This window comes from Petaurus breviceps, unplaced genomic scaffold (assembly GCF_028583685.1).
Source record: "Petaurus breviceps papuanus isolate PSGF00001 unplaced genomic scaffold, PetGlider_PUasm1.0 90845, whole genome shotgun sequence".
Lineage (NCBI taxonomy): Eukaryota > Metazoa > Chordata > Mammalia > Diprotodontia > Petauridae > Petaurus > Petaurus breviceps.
This window is the reverse complement of record NW_027187359.1, coordinates 15,584,880-15,599,008: the sequence shown is the minus strand read 5'-3', so window position 1 is coordinate 15,599,008 and position 14,129 is coordinate 15,584,880. Positions and strand designations below refer to the sequence as shown.

At 38.3% G+C, this 14,129-nt stretch overlaps 1 protein-coding gene across 8 annotated transcripts in view; it reads right to left on the bottom strand.

Annotated features, from left to right (window-relative positions):
- LTBP1 (latent transforming growth factor beta binding protein 1) overlaps positions 1–14,129 on the bottom strand; it is a 484,412-nt gene that overhangs the window by 421,218 nt on the left and 49,065 nt on the right. For all 8 annotated transcript variants that reach the window (XM_069072171.1, XM_069072175.1, XM_069072174.1 and 5 more), the window contains exon 3: positions 7,783–8,080. In XM_069072171.1, the coding sequence (XP_068928272.1) occupies positions 7,783–8,080 (298 nt within the window). The remainder of the gene's footprint in view (positions 1–7,782; positions 8,081–14,129) is intronic.

The following is a 14,129-nucleotide window of genomic DNA, read 5'->3' as shown; positions in this document are numbered from 1 at the left end:
ATATATATATATATATATATATATATATATATATATATATATACACAAAATAGTGAAAAGGTAAATTGAGGTAGGAAGATGATGGGACTAACTGTCGTGGGAATGAGGAAAAACTTCACATAGAAGGTATAGCTTTGTAGTTTTAATAAGCATTAAGGCTATTATGAGGACCAAATGAAAATGTGGGCTGAGTAATGATTGATAAAGTTCTACACAAATGTAAAGTATTATTGTGGAATTACCTAGTGTTATAGAATCTCAGAGTTGTATGGGGTCCTTAGCAGTCATCTAAAAGTCCAGTCCACAAAAAAAAATGCCTCCTCTAAAATATAGGCAACAAGTTATCATCTAGCCTTTACCAGAGAACTTCTGGCCAATGGGGGGGGGGGTGCTATTTCTATATGTCAGATGTTTCTCAGTGAAGTTTTTATCTCTTTGGGTCATTCTTAACAGACTCTGTTTCCTGCATGCTGATGCTGGAAAAATACTGGGGAAGGATTTTAAGCATATGGAATGAGTTTAAATGGTGGTGTCCATAAGGAAGAGCAGAATGCTTTAAGAAATTTTCTGTTAAAGTATTCTGCCCTTAACAGACGTCACCACATAAACTTACAAAATAAGTTAACAGGAACAGAAGCCCACAGCAGAGATAAAGCACATGGAAGACCATGGTTTACATGATATTAAATTACTACACTTGACTCTTTTCCATGGAATCTGATATCCAAAATGGAATGTCAACCAACCTACTGTGGGGTACCTATGATTGTTCATTCCATCAGGAAACTGAAAATGGATACTGTAACCTGAATGTGAAAGATAACATGGTCCAGCATTATATAGACAAAGTATATAAGGAGTTACAAGCTTGCTTACTTCATAATTATATCATTTATTTGCATTGATTTTATCTTCTAGAATCTTTTGTGTGTCATTTCTTTATGTTCACAATATCCCAAGGTGTGTAATGGAGTTGGAGGGTGAGAGAGAAGATGATTCATACCAGATAAAATAACTTAGTGGGCCTTGATTTGTATGAGGCCATAGCAAACTACCTTTTTCCCAAAGAAATAAAACAACCATCTTCCCAATAAATTTCAGGATGCCATGAGATGATAAAAACAGAAGTCATCTAGCATGAAAAAGAGGCACTGGCTAGGTATGAGCTGTCCGGATATAGTTGACATCACTGCACTGAGTGAAAACAGACTTTCTCACAAAGGATGACTCAAGGAGAAAGAGGCCAGATATGGGGAAAGTTTTTGCTCTCTAGAGTTGCAAATATCATTTTTGCAAGTAACTTACCTGTATCAAATACCCAAAATCTGCCAAGAGACATTAATGACCAAAGGATGGTCCTATGAGTCCCATTTAAGCAAAAGTGCTATGTTCCTTTGTTTCCCACCTGAAACCTATCAGTGAGAAAGAGAAGAATCTAGAAAAATCTGGACATTTCATCACTACAGGTATCTAAAAATAAATTTCTACTGGAGGAGTTTAATGCATATGTGAGTAGTTACACTAACAGGAAGTGAAAAATAATCATGGCTTTCAGAACCTATATGGATGTAATGAAATACTATTGTATTGTATAAGAAATTATAAAAAAGATGTGTTTAAGGAAAGTTTGGAAGAACTATATGATCTGATGCAGAATGAATTGAGCTGAACAAGGAAAATAATTCAGGCAGTAACTTTGTTGTTCTTGTTCTTCTTTGTCCTTCATTCTCAAAGAGGGCCAATGATATCAGAAAGGTGATATGACTTACAAGTGAAGTGGCGTTAAATGAGACAGGACTGTGTAAACACAGTCACCAGCCTTACTTTCTCCTCCAGAGCCATCTGGGTCCAGGGCCAAGATATAGAACAAGACAACAGGAGATGGTCTCAGATGCAGTGCACCTTGGACTTTTTAAATTAAAATCTTTACCAGGTCTCAGTTTGACTGAAGCAACATCCATTCAGTGATTAAGGCTAGGTAAGAAAAAAGACAAAGAATGGCCTCTTCAACATAGTGAAAACAAATTCAATCTGGGATGGGAAGACCCTCAGGCTTTCTGACCAAAATGGAAACAATTGCCATTTACAGTCATCAGAACCCAAAGACTGAGTGAGATTTAGGCTAGGACCTTTTTTCATCCAATCAATGAGAGCCAGAGTGATCTGTGTTTAAGGCATGGTACTTAAAAAAGAAATCTAGCTAGTAAACTCCAAGATATCTTGCAAGGTTTCAGTGATCAATATATCTATTCCTTTGGGCAGAGCACAGGTAAGGATATAATTCCCTATGTGAACAGAGGGAGAGGAAGAAGAGGAGGAAGGGAGAGGAGGAACAAGGGAAAGAAGGAAGAAGGAAGGAAGGAAGAAAGGAAGGAAGGAAGGAAGGAAGGAAGGAAGGAAGGAAGGAAGGAAGGAAGGAAGGAAGGAAGGAAGGAAGGAAGGAAGGAAGGAAGGAAGGAAGGAAAGAAGGGAGGGAGGGAGGGAGGATAGCATCATAAAGACAAGCAACTTTGATGGACCTAAAAACTCTGATCAATGCAATGATCAATTGTGATTCCAGAAGACTGATGATGAATAATGCTACCCAACTCTTGTTAAAGAAGCAATGGATTCAACACTCTAAATGACATTTTTTTACATACACAAAGTAATCATATGTTTTGCTTGACTTTGCATATTTTTATAAGAACTTTTTTTTTTCTTACCAATTGAAGGGAAGGGACGAGGAGGAAAAATGCCTATTAAGTGAAAAATAAAATCAAGCAAAACATAAAAAACTATATTGTTGCCATTTTCTCCTGCTTTTGTGATTATTCCAAGAATTAGTTATCATCAATAACACATTCTACCCACTGAATAACAAGATCTCTATGATGCACTCAAAATCTAATTAATAATATAACTCACATTTATATAGCATTTTGATGATTCAGTCAATATCTGCCAGTAATACATGAATGACTAATATCTGCTACAATTCAAGACAACTGAAATGTTGTCTTCTATATCCCACATTTCCTGTCCCCCCTTTCCATTACTAATGTTAACTCCTGACATAACTGCACAGTGCTTTGTATGTACTCATATGTGTACATGTTGTACACACCCACCCCAGTAGAATGTAACATATCTAAGAGTAGAGATTATTTCAGCTTGTCTTTGTGTAGTCGGTGCCTACCAGGTTCTTGCACATATGAAGCACTCAATAAATATTTGATGAATTAAATTTAATTGAAATGAATCACAAGTAATACAGATAGACGTTTTAAGGAAGTCAGCACCATGAAGAACAGTCAAGTTCCATAACTCAGAGACATACTTCTCAAATGGCATGCAATCATGGAGGAAGGTGCTACTCAGGCTTTATAGAGTGATAAAGAAAGGGACAAAAAAATGACATAGTGACTTCTTAAAAAGAACATGAGCAGTGAGACACTGCACCATAGGATGCAAGTTTAATCTCTACTCTGCCTGTGTGACCTTAGGCAAGTCACTTAAACCAACAACTCTACACCTGAGTTTTCTCATCTTATCAGTAAAATGAGGGTAGTAAGAGTACATAGCCTCAGAAGTAACTTTCAGCTCTGTATCTGAGATCCTATTATCTGTAAAATGAGGTTAAAATGGATGACCTCTATGGTTTCATCCAATTCTAAATCTATAATCCCATGATCACCAACTACATTAAGTGTCTTTGCTAGCACTAAAGTATTTTACAGTGGACATGAGCACTGCTGGACAGCAGACATGAAAAAACAGGGTGAAATGTTCAGTCTTTTGTGCTTCATTCACCAAAACACTTCATATTTTTCATAGACTTTCTATCTGGTAACTACAGAAGCAATTCTGGTTGCCCTGAAAGAGTTACCAAAATGCTGAGTCTATTGAAAGATGGTATGCATGGTGTAATGGCAGAGATGATGGCACCTTGCCCAATCTATTGTCCATGATTAATGCATATCTGTATCATAATGTATAATCACTGTGAACAAATCACATTTTATAGATGAAGGATCTGAAACAGTGACTTATCAAAGTCATAAATGTTACCAAGAACAGTGCCATGACTAATACATTTGTGACTGACTAATCTTACATTCTTAACCAAATAACACCACTGTCACAAAGAAGACACTGTCTACTCCCAGACATAAAAGTTGAATTGTTGTTCAGTCTTTTTTCATTCATGTCCACCTCTTCATAATTTCATTTGGGGTTTTTGCCATGTCTTTCTCTACCTCATTTTACAGAGGAGGAAACTGAGGCAAAAAGGATAAGTGACTTGCCCACAGTCACACAACTAGTAAATATCTGAGGCCAGATTTGAACTCAGGAAGATGAGTCTTCCTGACTCCCAGCCCAGTACTCTATGCACTGTACCACCTAGCTAAAAATTTGTGCAAACAATACGTGTAAACAAGGATTTTATAGTAGATGAAATTATAGCAGATAATTTTGATGTCTAGTACACATGGTTCATCTTACAAATTATTCCATTGTTTACTTTTCAAAATATTGAAGAAAAAACAAAATAACAGGAATACCAATAACATATCTGATGTTTAAAGCAAAGTTAAATTCAAAATTGTTGTCTGTTTTTTAAACTTGGAAAAATGATGCAAGGATGATGTCTAGTTACGATGTTTCTGAAATCATATGTTTTTTCAAGGACACAAAGACTATATTGAGGTTTCAGTACATGTATTACCATTATTCTTAATTATAAGAGTTAGAAATACTCACCACTGGGTTCTTTTAGATCCAAATTACTGTATATGAATATAGCTGATCTTTGACTTACAAAGACTGAACTTAGAAATTTCACATACACTTCAACAGTTGGTCTACCACAACTTCCCTGAGAAGGGGGTTGAGGGGTGACTTGTATTTTAACATCGCTGCATTCCACCAACTGCCCTGGATGCCACAGAATGTATTTTCTCATAGAAACAACATTAAAATGAAGGGCAGAGGGGAACAATTCCATTTTAATTCTAGTTCACAAAAGTCATTTCTAAGTCATAATGTAACTAAAACAGAAGTGAATTCATTTTTTAATGTTCTTTTTATTAGATAGAAGCAACAGAATTTGAGTGCCCTCAAGTTGCTAAAATTAAAAAGGAAGGCCTTCAGCATCATAGATATTTCTTTCAAAGAGAATTTATAGGAAAACACAAATGAGGATGGCATTTCTGCTTATTTTAAAAAATAGAAGGAAGTGACAGGAATATTATGGATGTGAAACATTAAGTGAACTTTTTTTTTTACTTTACTTTTACATCAAAAATTTTTTTTTACTTTAACTGTTTTACTTTGTTACAAGAGACCTCTCACAAAATGGGAGTAATCTGTAAATGTTTGTAATGTAAAAACAAAATGCATCAGTAAAATTAGGTGGGAAAAGGCATAAGATAAAAAGAAATGAAGTAACTTCAGCGGAGGGAGTACTCACATCAATAAAATTGTGAATCTAACAAAGTACCAAGTAGTTGCAACAAAGATAGAAACAAAGGAGAAAGAATAAAAGAGGAGGAAGAAAACGTGTGGAAAAGGAAAAAGTGACTGAGAACCAGAAGATCAAAGGAGGAAAACAAGAGGAAGAATAAGAGGAAGAGGACGACTTCATCAGGTAGTAATAGCTGATAGGTTACCTCAAAGGGGAAGCAGAAATTAATTTCAGTTACATAGACTTTTCAGCTAAATAGACTTTTGCAGGCTAATTAGATATTTAATATGTAATGACCATACACAATGTTGTTCATAATGGAAAATGTATTCCAAGTTGCAAATAATGAAATGGCAAATGAACTTTTAGAACACAACTTATTTGTAAATTACAACTTATTTGTAAATTGAGTGCTTCCTACATTTTAAACTGAAATAAATGATGGATGATTAGAAAAATCCTGCATGCCACTATCCATGAAGGATAAATAATCAATAAAATTTATGGTTTTGAAAATATCAATTTAGAAAGTTATTTTTAGTACTCTTATTATTAAAGCCTTCTGATCCCACCGGGGACCTAGATGTATTATATATTGTCTTACCAAATATCCCATTTTGTACTAAAGATTACTTGCCAAAGCTATTAAAAAAACATGTCCCTACAAATAGAAAGCATGATCATTTACCAAAAATGGGTCAGCATGGCAACCAGAAAGTAAACATGATATTAATAAAAGATACACTTAACCTGGCACTGAGGTCAATAAGAAATTATCTCTTCCCAAAAACTAACTTGTACTTGAGATACCAACAGAGCATAGAATTTGTGTTTCCAAGATGCGTTTGTAACCAGGAAGCACATCATGATCTCTTCTCTCTCAAATTGTTGCTTGCCACAAGGGCAGGAGCAATGGATTATGATTCACAAAGACAGGGAAAGCAGATGCCCAGTTCCTGACCATCACCATGATTTTCAGTCTCTTGCCTGATCAGAGAGTACTGGGAAGCTCAGGGTAGTAGTGGTATTTCCTTCTTATTTTTGGTGGGGGAGGGAGGGAAGAAGAAGAAAGGAAGCATCAGAAATCAGAATTCTGCTCTCTCTCTCTTAACAAAACATCATTACTACCTGGAGTAAGCAGTACTTGAGAGAAAGAGAAATAAGAAGGCAGCTGGGTCTTGATTATACATATTTATAGTAGCACTTTTAAGTAATGTGACAAGTATCTTCATTACTTTTATAATTTCTTTATAAAGATGACTTTTTCTACAAGTCAAGTAAAATCAGAAAGCATTTATTAAGTACCTACTATGTGCCAGGTACAGTACCAAGAGCTGGAGAATAAAGAGAAAAAAAACAAAAACATCCCCTGCCCTCATGGAGCTCAATCTAATGGGGGGGAGGGAGGGGGAGGCGGGAAGAAAACATGCATGCAACTATATACAAACAAGACATATAAAGGATAAATTGGAGATAATCTCAAAGGGAAGACATTAACTTTAAGGGGGATCAGGAAAGACTTCTTGTAGAAGGTGGGATTTTAGCTGGGACTTGAAGAAAATCATGGAAGCCAGGATGTGGAGGAGGGGAGGGAGGATTCTATTCATGGGGACACTGAGTGAAAGTGCCCGAATCAGGAGATTGAGTGTCTTGTGTGAGGAACAGCAAGGAGGCCAATAGGCCAATGTCATTGGATCACTGAGTACGTGGGAGGAAGTAAGGTATAAGGAGACTGGAAAGGTTGGAGGGGGGCAGATTATGAAGGACTTTGAATGTCAAACACAGGATTTTATATTTGATCCTGAAGGTGATAGGTACAGAAATATACATCAGATATTTAGAGAGGGATGTGTGTATGTGTTTGTGTGGGGGGTGGAGGGGTGGAAGTGGGGATGGGGGTGGGAGTGGGTGTGTGTGTGTGTGTGCTGTAAAGAAGGAAATTAAATGTAAGAGACAGTTAAGAGCAAAGTCAAAGGAATAAAGCATATTGTACATGACAGATCACAGGCTCATACAACAAGGGTTAGAAGGGAACTCAGATGCCAGCAAGTCCAAACCCTTTCATTTTGCAGATGGGCAAACTGAGGCCTAGAGAAGTAAAATGACTTGCCCAAGGTTACACAGATACAAGAGTCAGAAGTGAGGGTTAAACTCATGTCTAACTCCAAAGCCAGTGGTGCTCTTCCCACTGAATCATGCTGCCTCCCCCAATCTTGGGAAATACTGCAAAAAGAACAGTAACCTTGAAGTCATTCCAAAGAATATATTAAAAGTATAATTAATACATTATTGAATAGGGAATTCTGGGGGAGGGGAGGGAAGTAAATAAAGCTTACTGTGAATGCATCTGTTGAGAGATTCCTAGTGAAGTCTTCGGCTTTAGAGTCAAGGTCATCTGAGCCACGGGGCTGACTCTCTGTGCAATCTCCACCTTCTGAGATGAAGGATGCTGTACAGCCTGCTCTGGGATGATCCATGAAGAAGGCCCAGGGCCCTGACTGCCAGAGGCAGAGGTGGAAGAAGTATCTTGCATGACTATATTCTCACAGGCCTTGCCTTTGGTCCCTGGTTTGCAAACACACAATTGGGGTCGAAGACACATCCCTCCATTTTGACATTGTGGGATGCAGTTGGCTATAAAAATAAATTAAAAGACATACCTTTAAGACAAAGGGCAATCAATATGTCATTAATCTTTCCTAAATCTCTGTAACAGGTGGTTAATCCCTAAGAACCCAAAGTAAGACATATGCAGAAATAAAAATACTAAAAACCCAACATCATGCCCATATCAATGTCTTTTTTGACAAAAGTTTTCAATTTAATACACTGTCAGTTATTTTTTCTCATGGAAAATTTATTCTGTTGATTGTAAAAGCTTAGAATAAAACCTTGGAAATCATCTAATATAGCCCTTTCATTTTAAATGAAATTATATCCCAAAGATTTGCCAAAATTTACCCAGCTAGTCACTGGCAGAACCAGAATTTAAAATTTAGGCCTCCTGATTACCAGTCTGCTAATATTTCTATTATTTCTGAAATGGTTCTAGATTTGGGATCAGAAGGCTTAAGCTTTAATCCTGAATACTGCTTAATACCTGTGTAACTTCGGTCAAATTACTCAACTTTATCTGGACCTCATTCCCCTCAAATATAAAATAAGAGAACTGGATGAGCGATGATCACTAAGGCCCCTTCCATTCTAAACCTATGCTTTGATGTCATAAGAAAGTCCATGAGAAAGTATCCCAGGTACCAAAATTCACTTTACAATCAAATTGTTGAATGCTTCTGTTCTACAAAGTTATCTGTACCCTTTAACATTTTATTGCATTGCCATATTGATGGTCTTCAGTACTCAACCAGGACATGTAAAGGATATATCATGCATGGATTTCCATATTTTTTCTAGATCCCCAAGTGGCATTAAGTCATTTTAAATGATTGTGTGGAACTAGAGAAGTGACTAAAATATATAAGCTTCTCCTAAGCTCGAGACATGCTCAGCTCAGTCTTGGATTAAAAAAGAAACTCTGCTGTCTTGTCCTAACCCCACCACTGAACTCCATAAATCTCACAACAAATGAATTAGCCTCCTAACTCAGTCCTAGTCTACAAACCAAGCATAAACTAGACTGGATCGGAAAATAAGGTCCCTTTCCTTCGGCAAGATCATATTTTACTGAGGAATCAGACAGCTGAGATGTAGAACAACAAACAGTAACAATAACAACAAAAACAACTAGCATTTGTTTTTGTTGTTTATTCTTTTCTCAAAGAGGCTCAATGACATCATGGGGGTGATGACTTGCATATGAATTGGATTAAAATGATGCAGAGCTGTGCAAAATCTTCTGCCTTACTCTCTCCTCCAGAGCTTTAAAGTTTGCAAAGCACTCCACATGCATTAACTCATTTGACACCCACAACTGTGGTGTAGATGCTCTTATAAGCCTTTTTTACAAATGAAGGAACACTGAGGCCCACAGCCCCAGTGACTAAGCACTGGAGACAGGAATGGAATTCATCTTCCTGACTCACGTCCCATGCTCTATCAAGCTGCAATGGCAAAGCACTGCTTTAAACCAAAAATGCCCTTTAAAGAGAGTGATAATAGTAATGATAAGAATAACAAGGCTGACACTTTGCCTCATTTTCCAATAAAATGATGTCAAATACCTACCATTAGAAGTGATAGGAGATTGAATTTAAACGCTAAGAAAAAGAACACTTAAATATCTTAGGCAATTTAGAAAACTGAAATCAAACTTTTAAAAAGTGACACAGGGGCTGCTAGGTAGTGCAGTGAATAGATCACCAGCCCTGGAGTCAGGAAGACTGAGTTCAAATACAGCCTTAGACACTTGACACTTACTAGCTGTGTGACCTTGGGCAAGTCACTTAACCCCAATTGCCTTGCCTTCCCCCCTCCAAAAAAATAAGTGACACAGCAAATTTTGACCTCCTCATTCATGGGAGACAGGACTAAAGGCTTTCTAAAATCTTTTTTAGGTCTAAAATCACTGGGCAGAGCCAAGATGGTGGAGTAGAAGCACAAACAGCATGAGCTCCTGCTCCAATCCCTTCCAAAACATGTAAAAAAATGAATTTAAACAAACTTTAGAGCTACAGAACCCACAAAATGACAGAGAGAAACAAATCTCCCACTGAAGGAAGCCCAGCAGGCCATCAAGAAGGGTCTATCACACTGAGCTTGGAGCCAAGCGCAGTCCCACAGGAGCCCCACGGTTCCGGCTCCAGGGCAGCCCCGACCAGTGGCAGTCAGAGCAGACTTCAGGAGAGTGAACCACCAGCAGCTGTGGCAGTTTCCAGACTTCTCAACCCATAAACAGTAAAGACAAAGTAAAAGGTCAGTATAGAACTCTGTTGGAACAGGGTGGGATGGAAGAGCTTGGTCCAGCCCCTGCCTGCAGGGTGAGAGGTGGTGGAGGCACAGTGGCTGCATCACCATGTGGCTGCCTCAGGAGCTCCCAGCCTTCAGATCATAAGGGGAACAAACAACCAGAGGGTAATTGCTCTTGCTTTAACCTGCTTGGATCTGGATCCTGGTCTTAGGCAGTGGACCTGGGGTATGTGGGCAGTGAGCCAGAGCTTGTGGGGGCTGTAGAGTCGGTGCCTTCCTAATAGCTCTGGCAGCTGCAAAACCTACCATGGCAGAGCTCAAAAGTCAAGTAATTGGCTGGCAATATGAACAAGCAGAGGAAGCACAGACAGACCACAGAATCCTTTTTGGGGACAAAAAGGATCAAGACATGGAGTGGGAGGAAGACAATGAAGTCAGAACTCCTGCATCAAAAGCCTCCAAGAAAATATGAATTGGTTACAGGCCATGGAGGAGCTCAAGAAGGATTTTGAAAATCAAGTAAGAGAAGTGGAAGAAAATTTGGGAAGAGAAATGAGAATGATCCAAGAAAATCATGAAAAGCAAGTCAACAGCCTGCTAAAGGAGACCCAAAAATACATTGAAGAAAATAACACCTTAAAAAATAGACTAACTCAAATGGCAAAAGAAGTCCAAAAAGCCAATGAGAAGAATGCATTAAAAATCCAAATTTGCCAGATGGAAAAGGAATTTCAAAAACTCACTGAAGAGAATAGCTCCTTCAAAATTAGACTGGAGCAATTGGAAGCTAATGACTTTATGAGAAGTCAAGATACTATAAAACAGATCCAAACAAATGAAAAATAGAAGGCAATGTGAAATATCTCATTGGAAAAGCCATTGACCTGGAAAATAAATCCAGGAGAGATCATTTAAAAATTATTGGACTACCTGAAAGCCTGTGATAGTAATGGCAATTAAAGATTCCCCTGTATTGGCTTGGTTTTCAAACTGATTGTGTTAAAACCCAGAGCTTATTAATCCCACCTGTGGGATGGACTTGTTGATGTGAAAAGAAAGTCCTGAACTGGGAGGAGCTGGTGACGTAGATTTGGAGAGACAAGAGAGAGGCGGAAGATCTTTTTGGAAGCAGCACCTCGTGGAGAGAGAGAGAGACTAAGAGAATTGCTGGTGGCCGCTTTGAATTGCCCTGGACTTTTGAGACCTGCCCCCTGAGCTGCCAAGGACTGAGGAGACATGGCTGTTTTGCTGGTACTTTGTCTGTCTGTTTTGATGTTGTTTTGCCAGATTTGTCCACTGGTGAAAGACAGTCCTTTTGTTGAAGAAGTCCTGGAACCTGGCTGTTCGCTAAGAAGGCCTGCGACTGTCCTGCAGACAGAGAGTGAATACTGTCCACTGGTGAGGGACAGTACTGTTGTTGCAGGGGTCTGGAGACTGTCCTGCAGACAGAATGAATACTGTCCACTGGTGAAGGACAGTGCTGTTGTTGCAGGGGTCTGGGAGCCTTTCTGTTGGTTCAGAAGCCCTGAAGAAGGATTTTCTTGTTGTATGTTTACAGAAATCTTGGGAGAGGGCTTTGCTAATGTGTTCAGGGGTTCTAGGACTGTTCTACAGACAGAGGATAAATTCATGAAGGGATTGGCAATGTATCTTATGGCCTTGCTAAGCCTTGTCTCCCCAGGAACTAAGATTGCTGAGAACTTGCCTCGTGTCAAGATGAAGAAAAGACCTCCATTTGGGTATTAAGTGCTGTGTTTAAACTTGATGTAACTCTGGGGTAGATTCAATTGTGATCCAGGGGTGGGGAACTTTTGACCTTATGTTTGGAAACTAATCTCCATTTGAGAAGAGGGGCTTTGTGGTGGACTTAATGAATGTATAGCCTAGGGGTGGAGAAGTATTTAGAACGGAGACTTTGTAATTGATTGAATGATTGGAAGGTCCTGGGGTGGGGTAGTCCTTGGAGATTATTTAATCACATTTAGTAAATGCTGTATTTGGAATGATGTCATGTTTTGACCTTCTCTGTTCTTAGTTTGTCACTAAATAAAATGGAGAGCACCTATGCTGGTATTTTGAACCTTGGGAAGTTGCCTTTCCTTGGTGTTACAGTACAAAGCCATTGTCAAAATAAGAGCCCAGACACATCTTTCAAGAAATTATCAAGCAAAATTGCCCTGATATTCTAGAACCCGAGGGCAAATAAAAATGGAAAGAATTCACCAATAGCCTCTTGAAAAAGATCACCAAAAGAAAACTCCTAGGAATATTGCAGCCAAATTCCAGAGTTCCCAGGTCAAGGAGAAAATACTGCAAGCAGTCAGGAAGAAACAATTTGAGTATTGTGGAAACACAATCAGGATAACACAAGATCTAGCAGCTTCTATATTAAGGGATCAAAGGGCTTGGAATATGATATTCCAGAGGTCAAAGGAGCTACAACTAAAACCAAGAATCACCTACCCAGCAAAACTGAGTATAATGCTTCAGGGGAAAATATGGTCATTCAATGAAATAGAGGATTTTCAAGCATTCTTGATGAAAAAACCTGAGCTGAACAGAAAATTTGACTTTCAAATACAAGCATGAGAAGGCAAACAGGGAAAAGAAATCATAAGGAACTTATCAAATTTGAACTATTTACATTCCTACATGGAAACATGATAATTGGAACTCGTAGATCTAAAATGCCTTGGTTTAAATAATGTAACTTGGCTAATCAGGCAACAAGCATTTATTAATTACCTTCTGTGTGCCAGGCACTGTGCTAGGTACTACCATTACAGAGAAAGGCAAAAAGCAGTTCATGCTCTCAAGGAGCTCACAGTCTAATGGGGAACACAATATACTACCAACAACATACAAGATAAATATGGAGATCATCAACAGAGAATTAGACAGTGAAGTTGTAAAGGCCAGGATTCTTATCCAAGGACCCTATGGATGCACAACAGAAGCCTGCTGAATTATCTGCCCTTTTCTTCTCTATATCTGGATAGAACTTATTTTAAGACTCAAGGACTAAGAGTCCTGTGGCTACAGAGTAAAGAGGAAACACACAAGAAAGATCAGTCTCTAACACTGAAAATAGTTTTCATGTCTTGTGCCATAAAGATAGGATGAGATTTTCTTTATACTTTCAATTAGAAATGCATTTTAGTTTAACATCTGAGAATGATTTCCTCTCCCTTTCCTTCCTAAGGTGTATTGCTAACATCTTATGATCTAGCAGGCAGCCTGCACCAAGCAACTTCTAAAACTGATTGTCTATTAGGAAACATTGAAATCTTATATAATACCACTTATAAAATATGCCTACTATCCAGCTTACTTGTAAATGTACTATTTCCTGAAACACAGGGGTCTCAACACACCAATTAGAAGTGTTTGATTAAAAATATAAGGTAATAGAAGTAGCTAGGTGGCATAGTGGATTGAGTGCTGGGCCTAGAATCAGGAAGACCTGAGTTTAAATCCATCCTCAGACCCTTACTAGCTGTGTGACACTGAGCAGGTCATTTAACCTCTCTTTTTCTCAGCTTCCTCATTTATAAAATGGAAATAATAATTGCAGCTACCTCCCCAGGCTGTTGTGAGGAACAAATGTTATCTACAGTGCCTTGAAAACCTTAAGGCACAATATAAATGCTATTATTATTATTATTAATAGGCACACAAATTTAGAACTGGAAGGGATCTCAAAAGCCATGTAGTACAACCTCTTTGTTTTACAGAAAAGGAGACCAGCCTTAGAGAGATGAAGTGATGTGCCCAAGGGCATACAAGTAGCACCATGAAACTGACATTTAAACCTAGA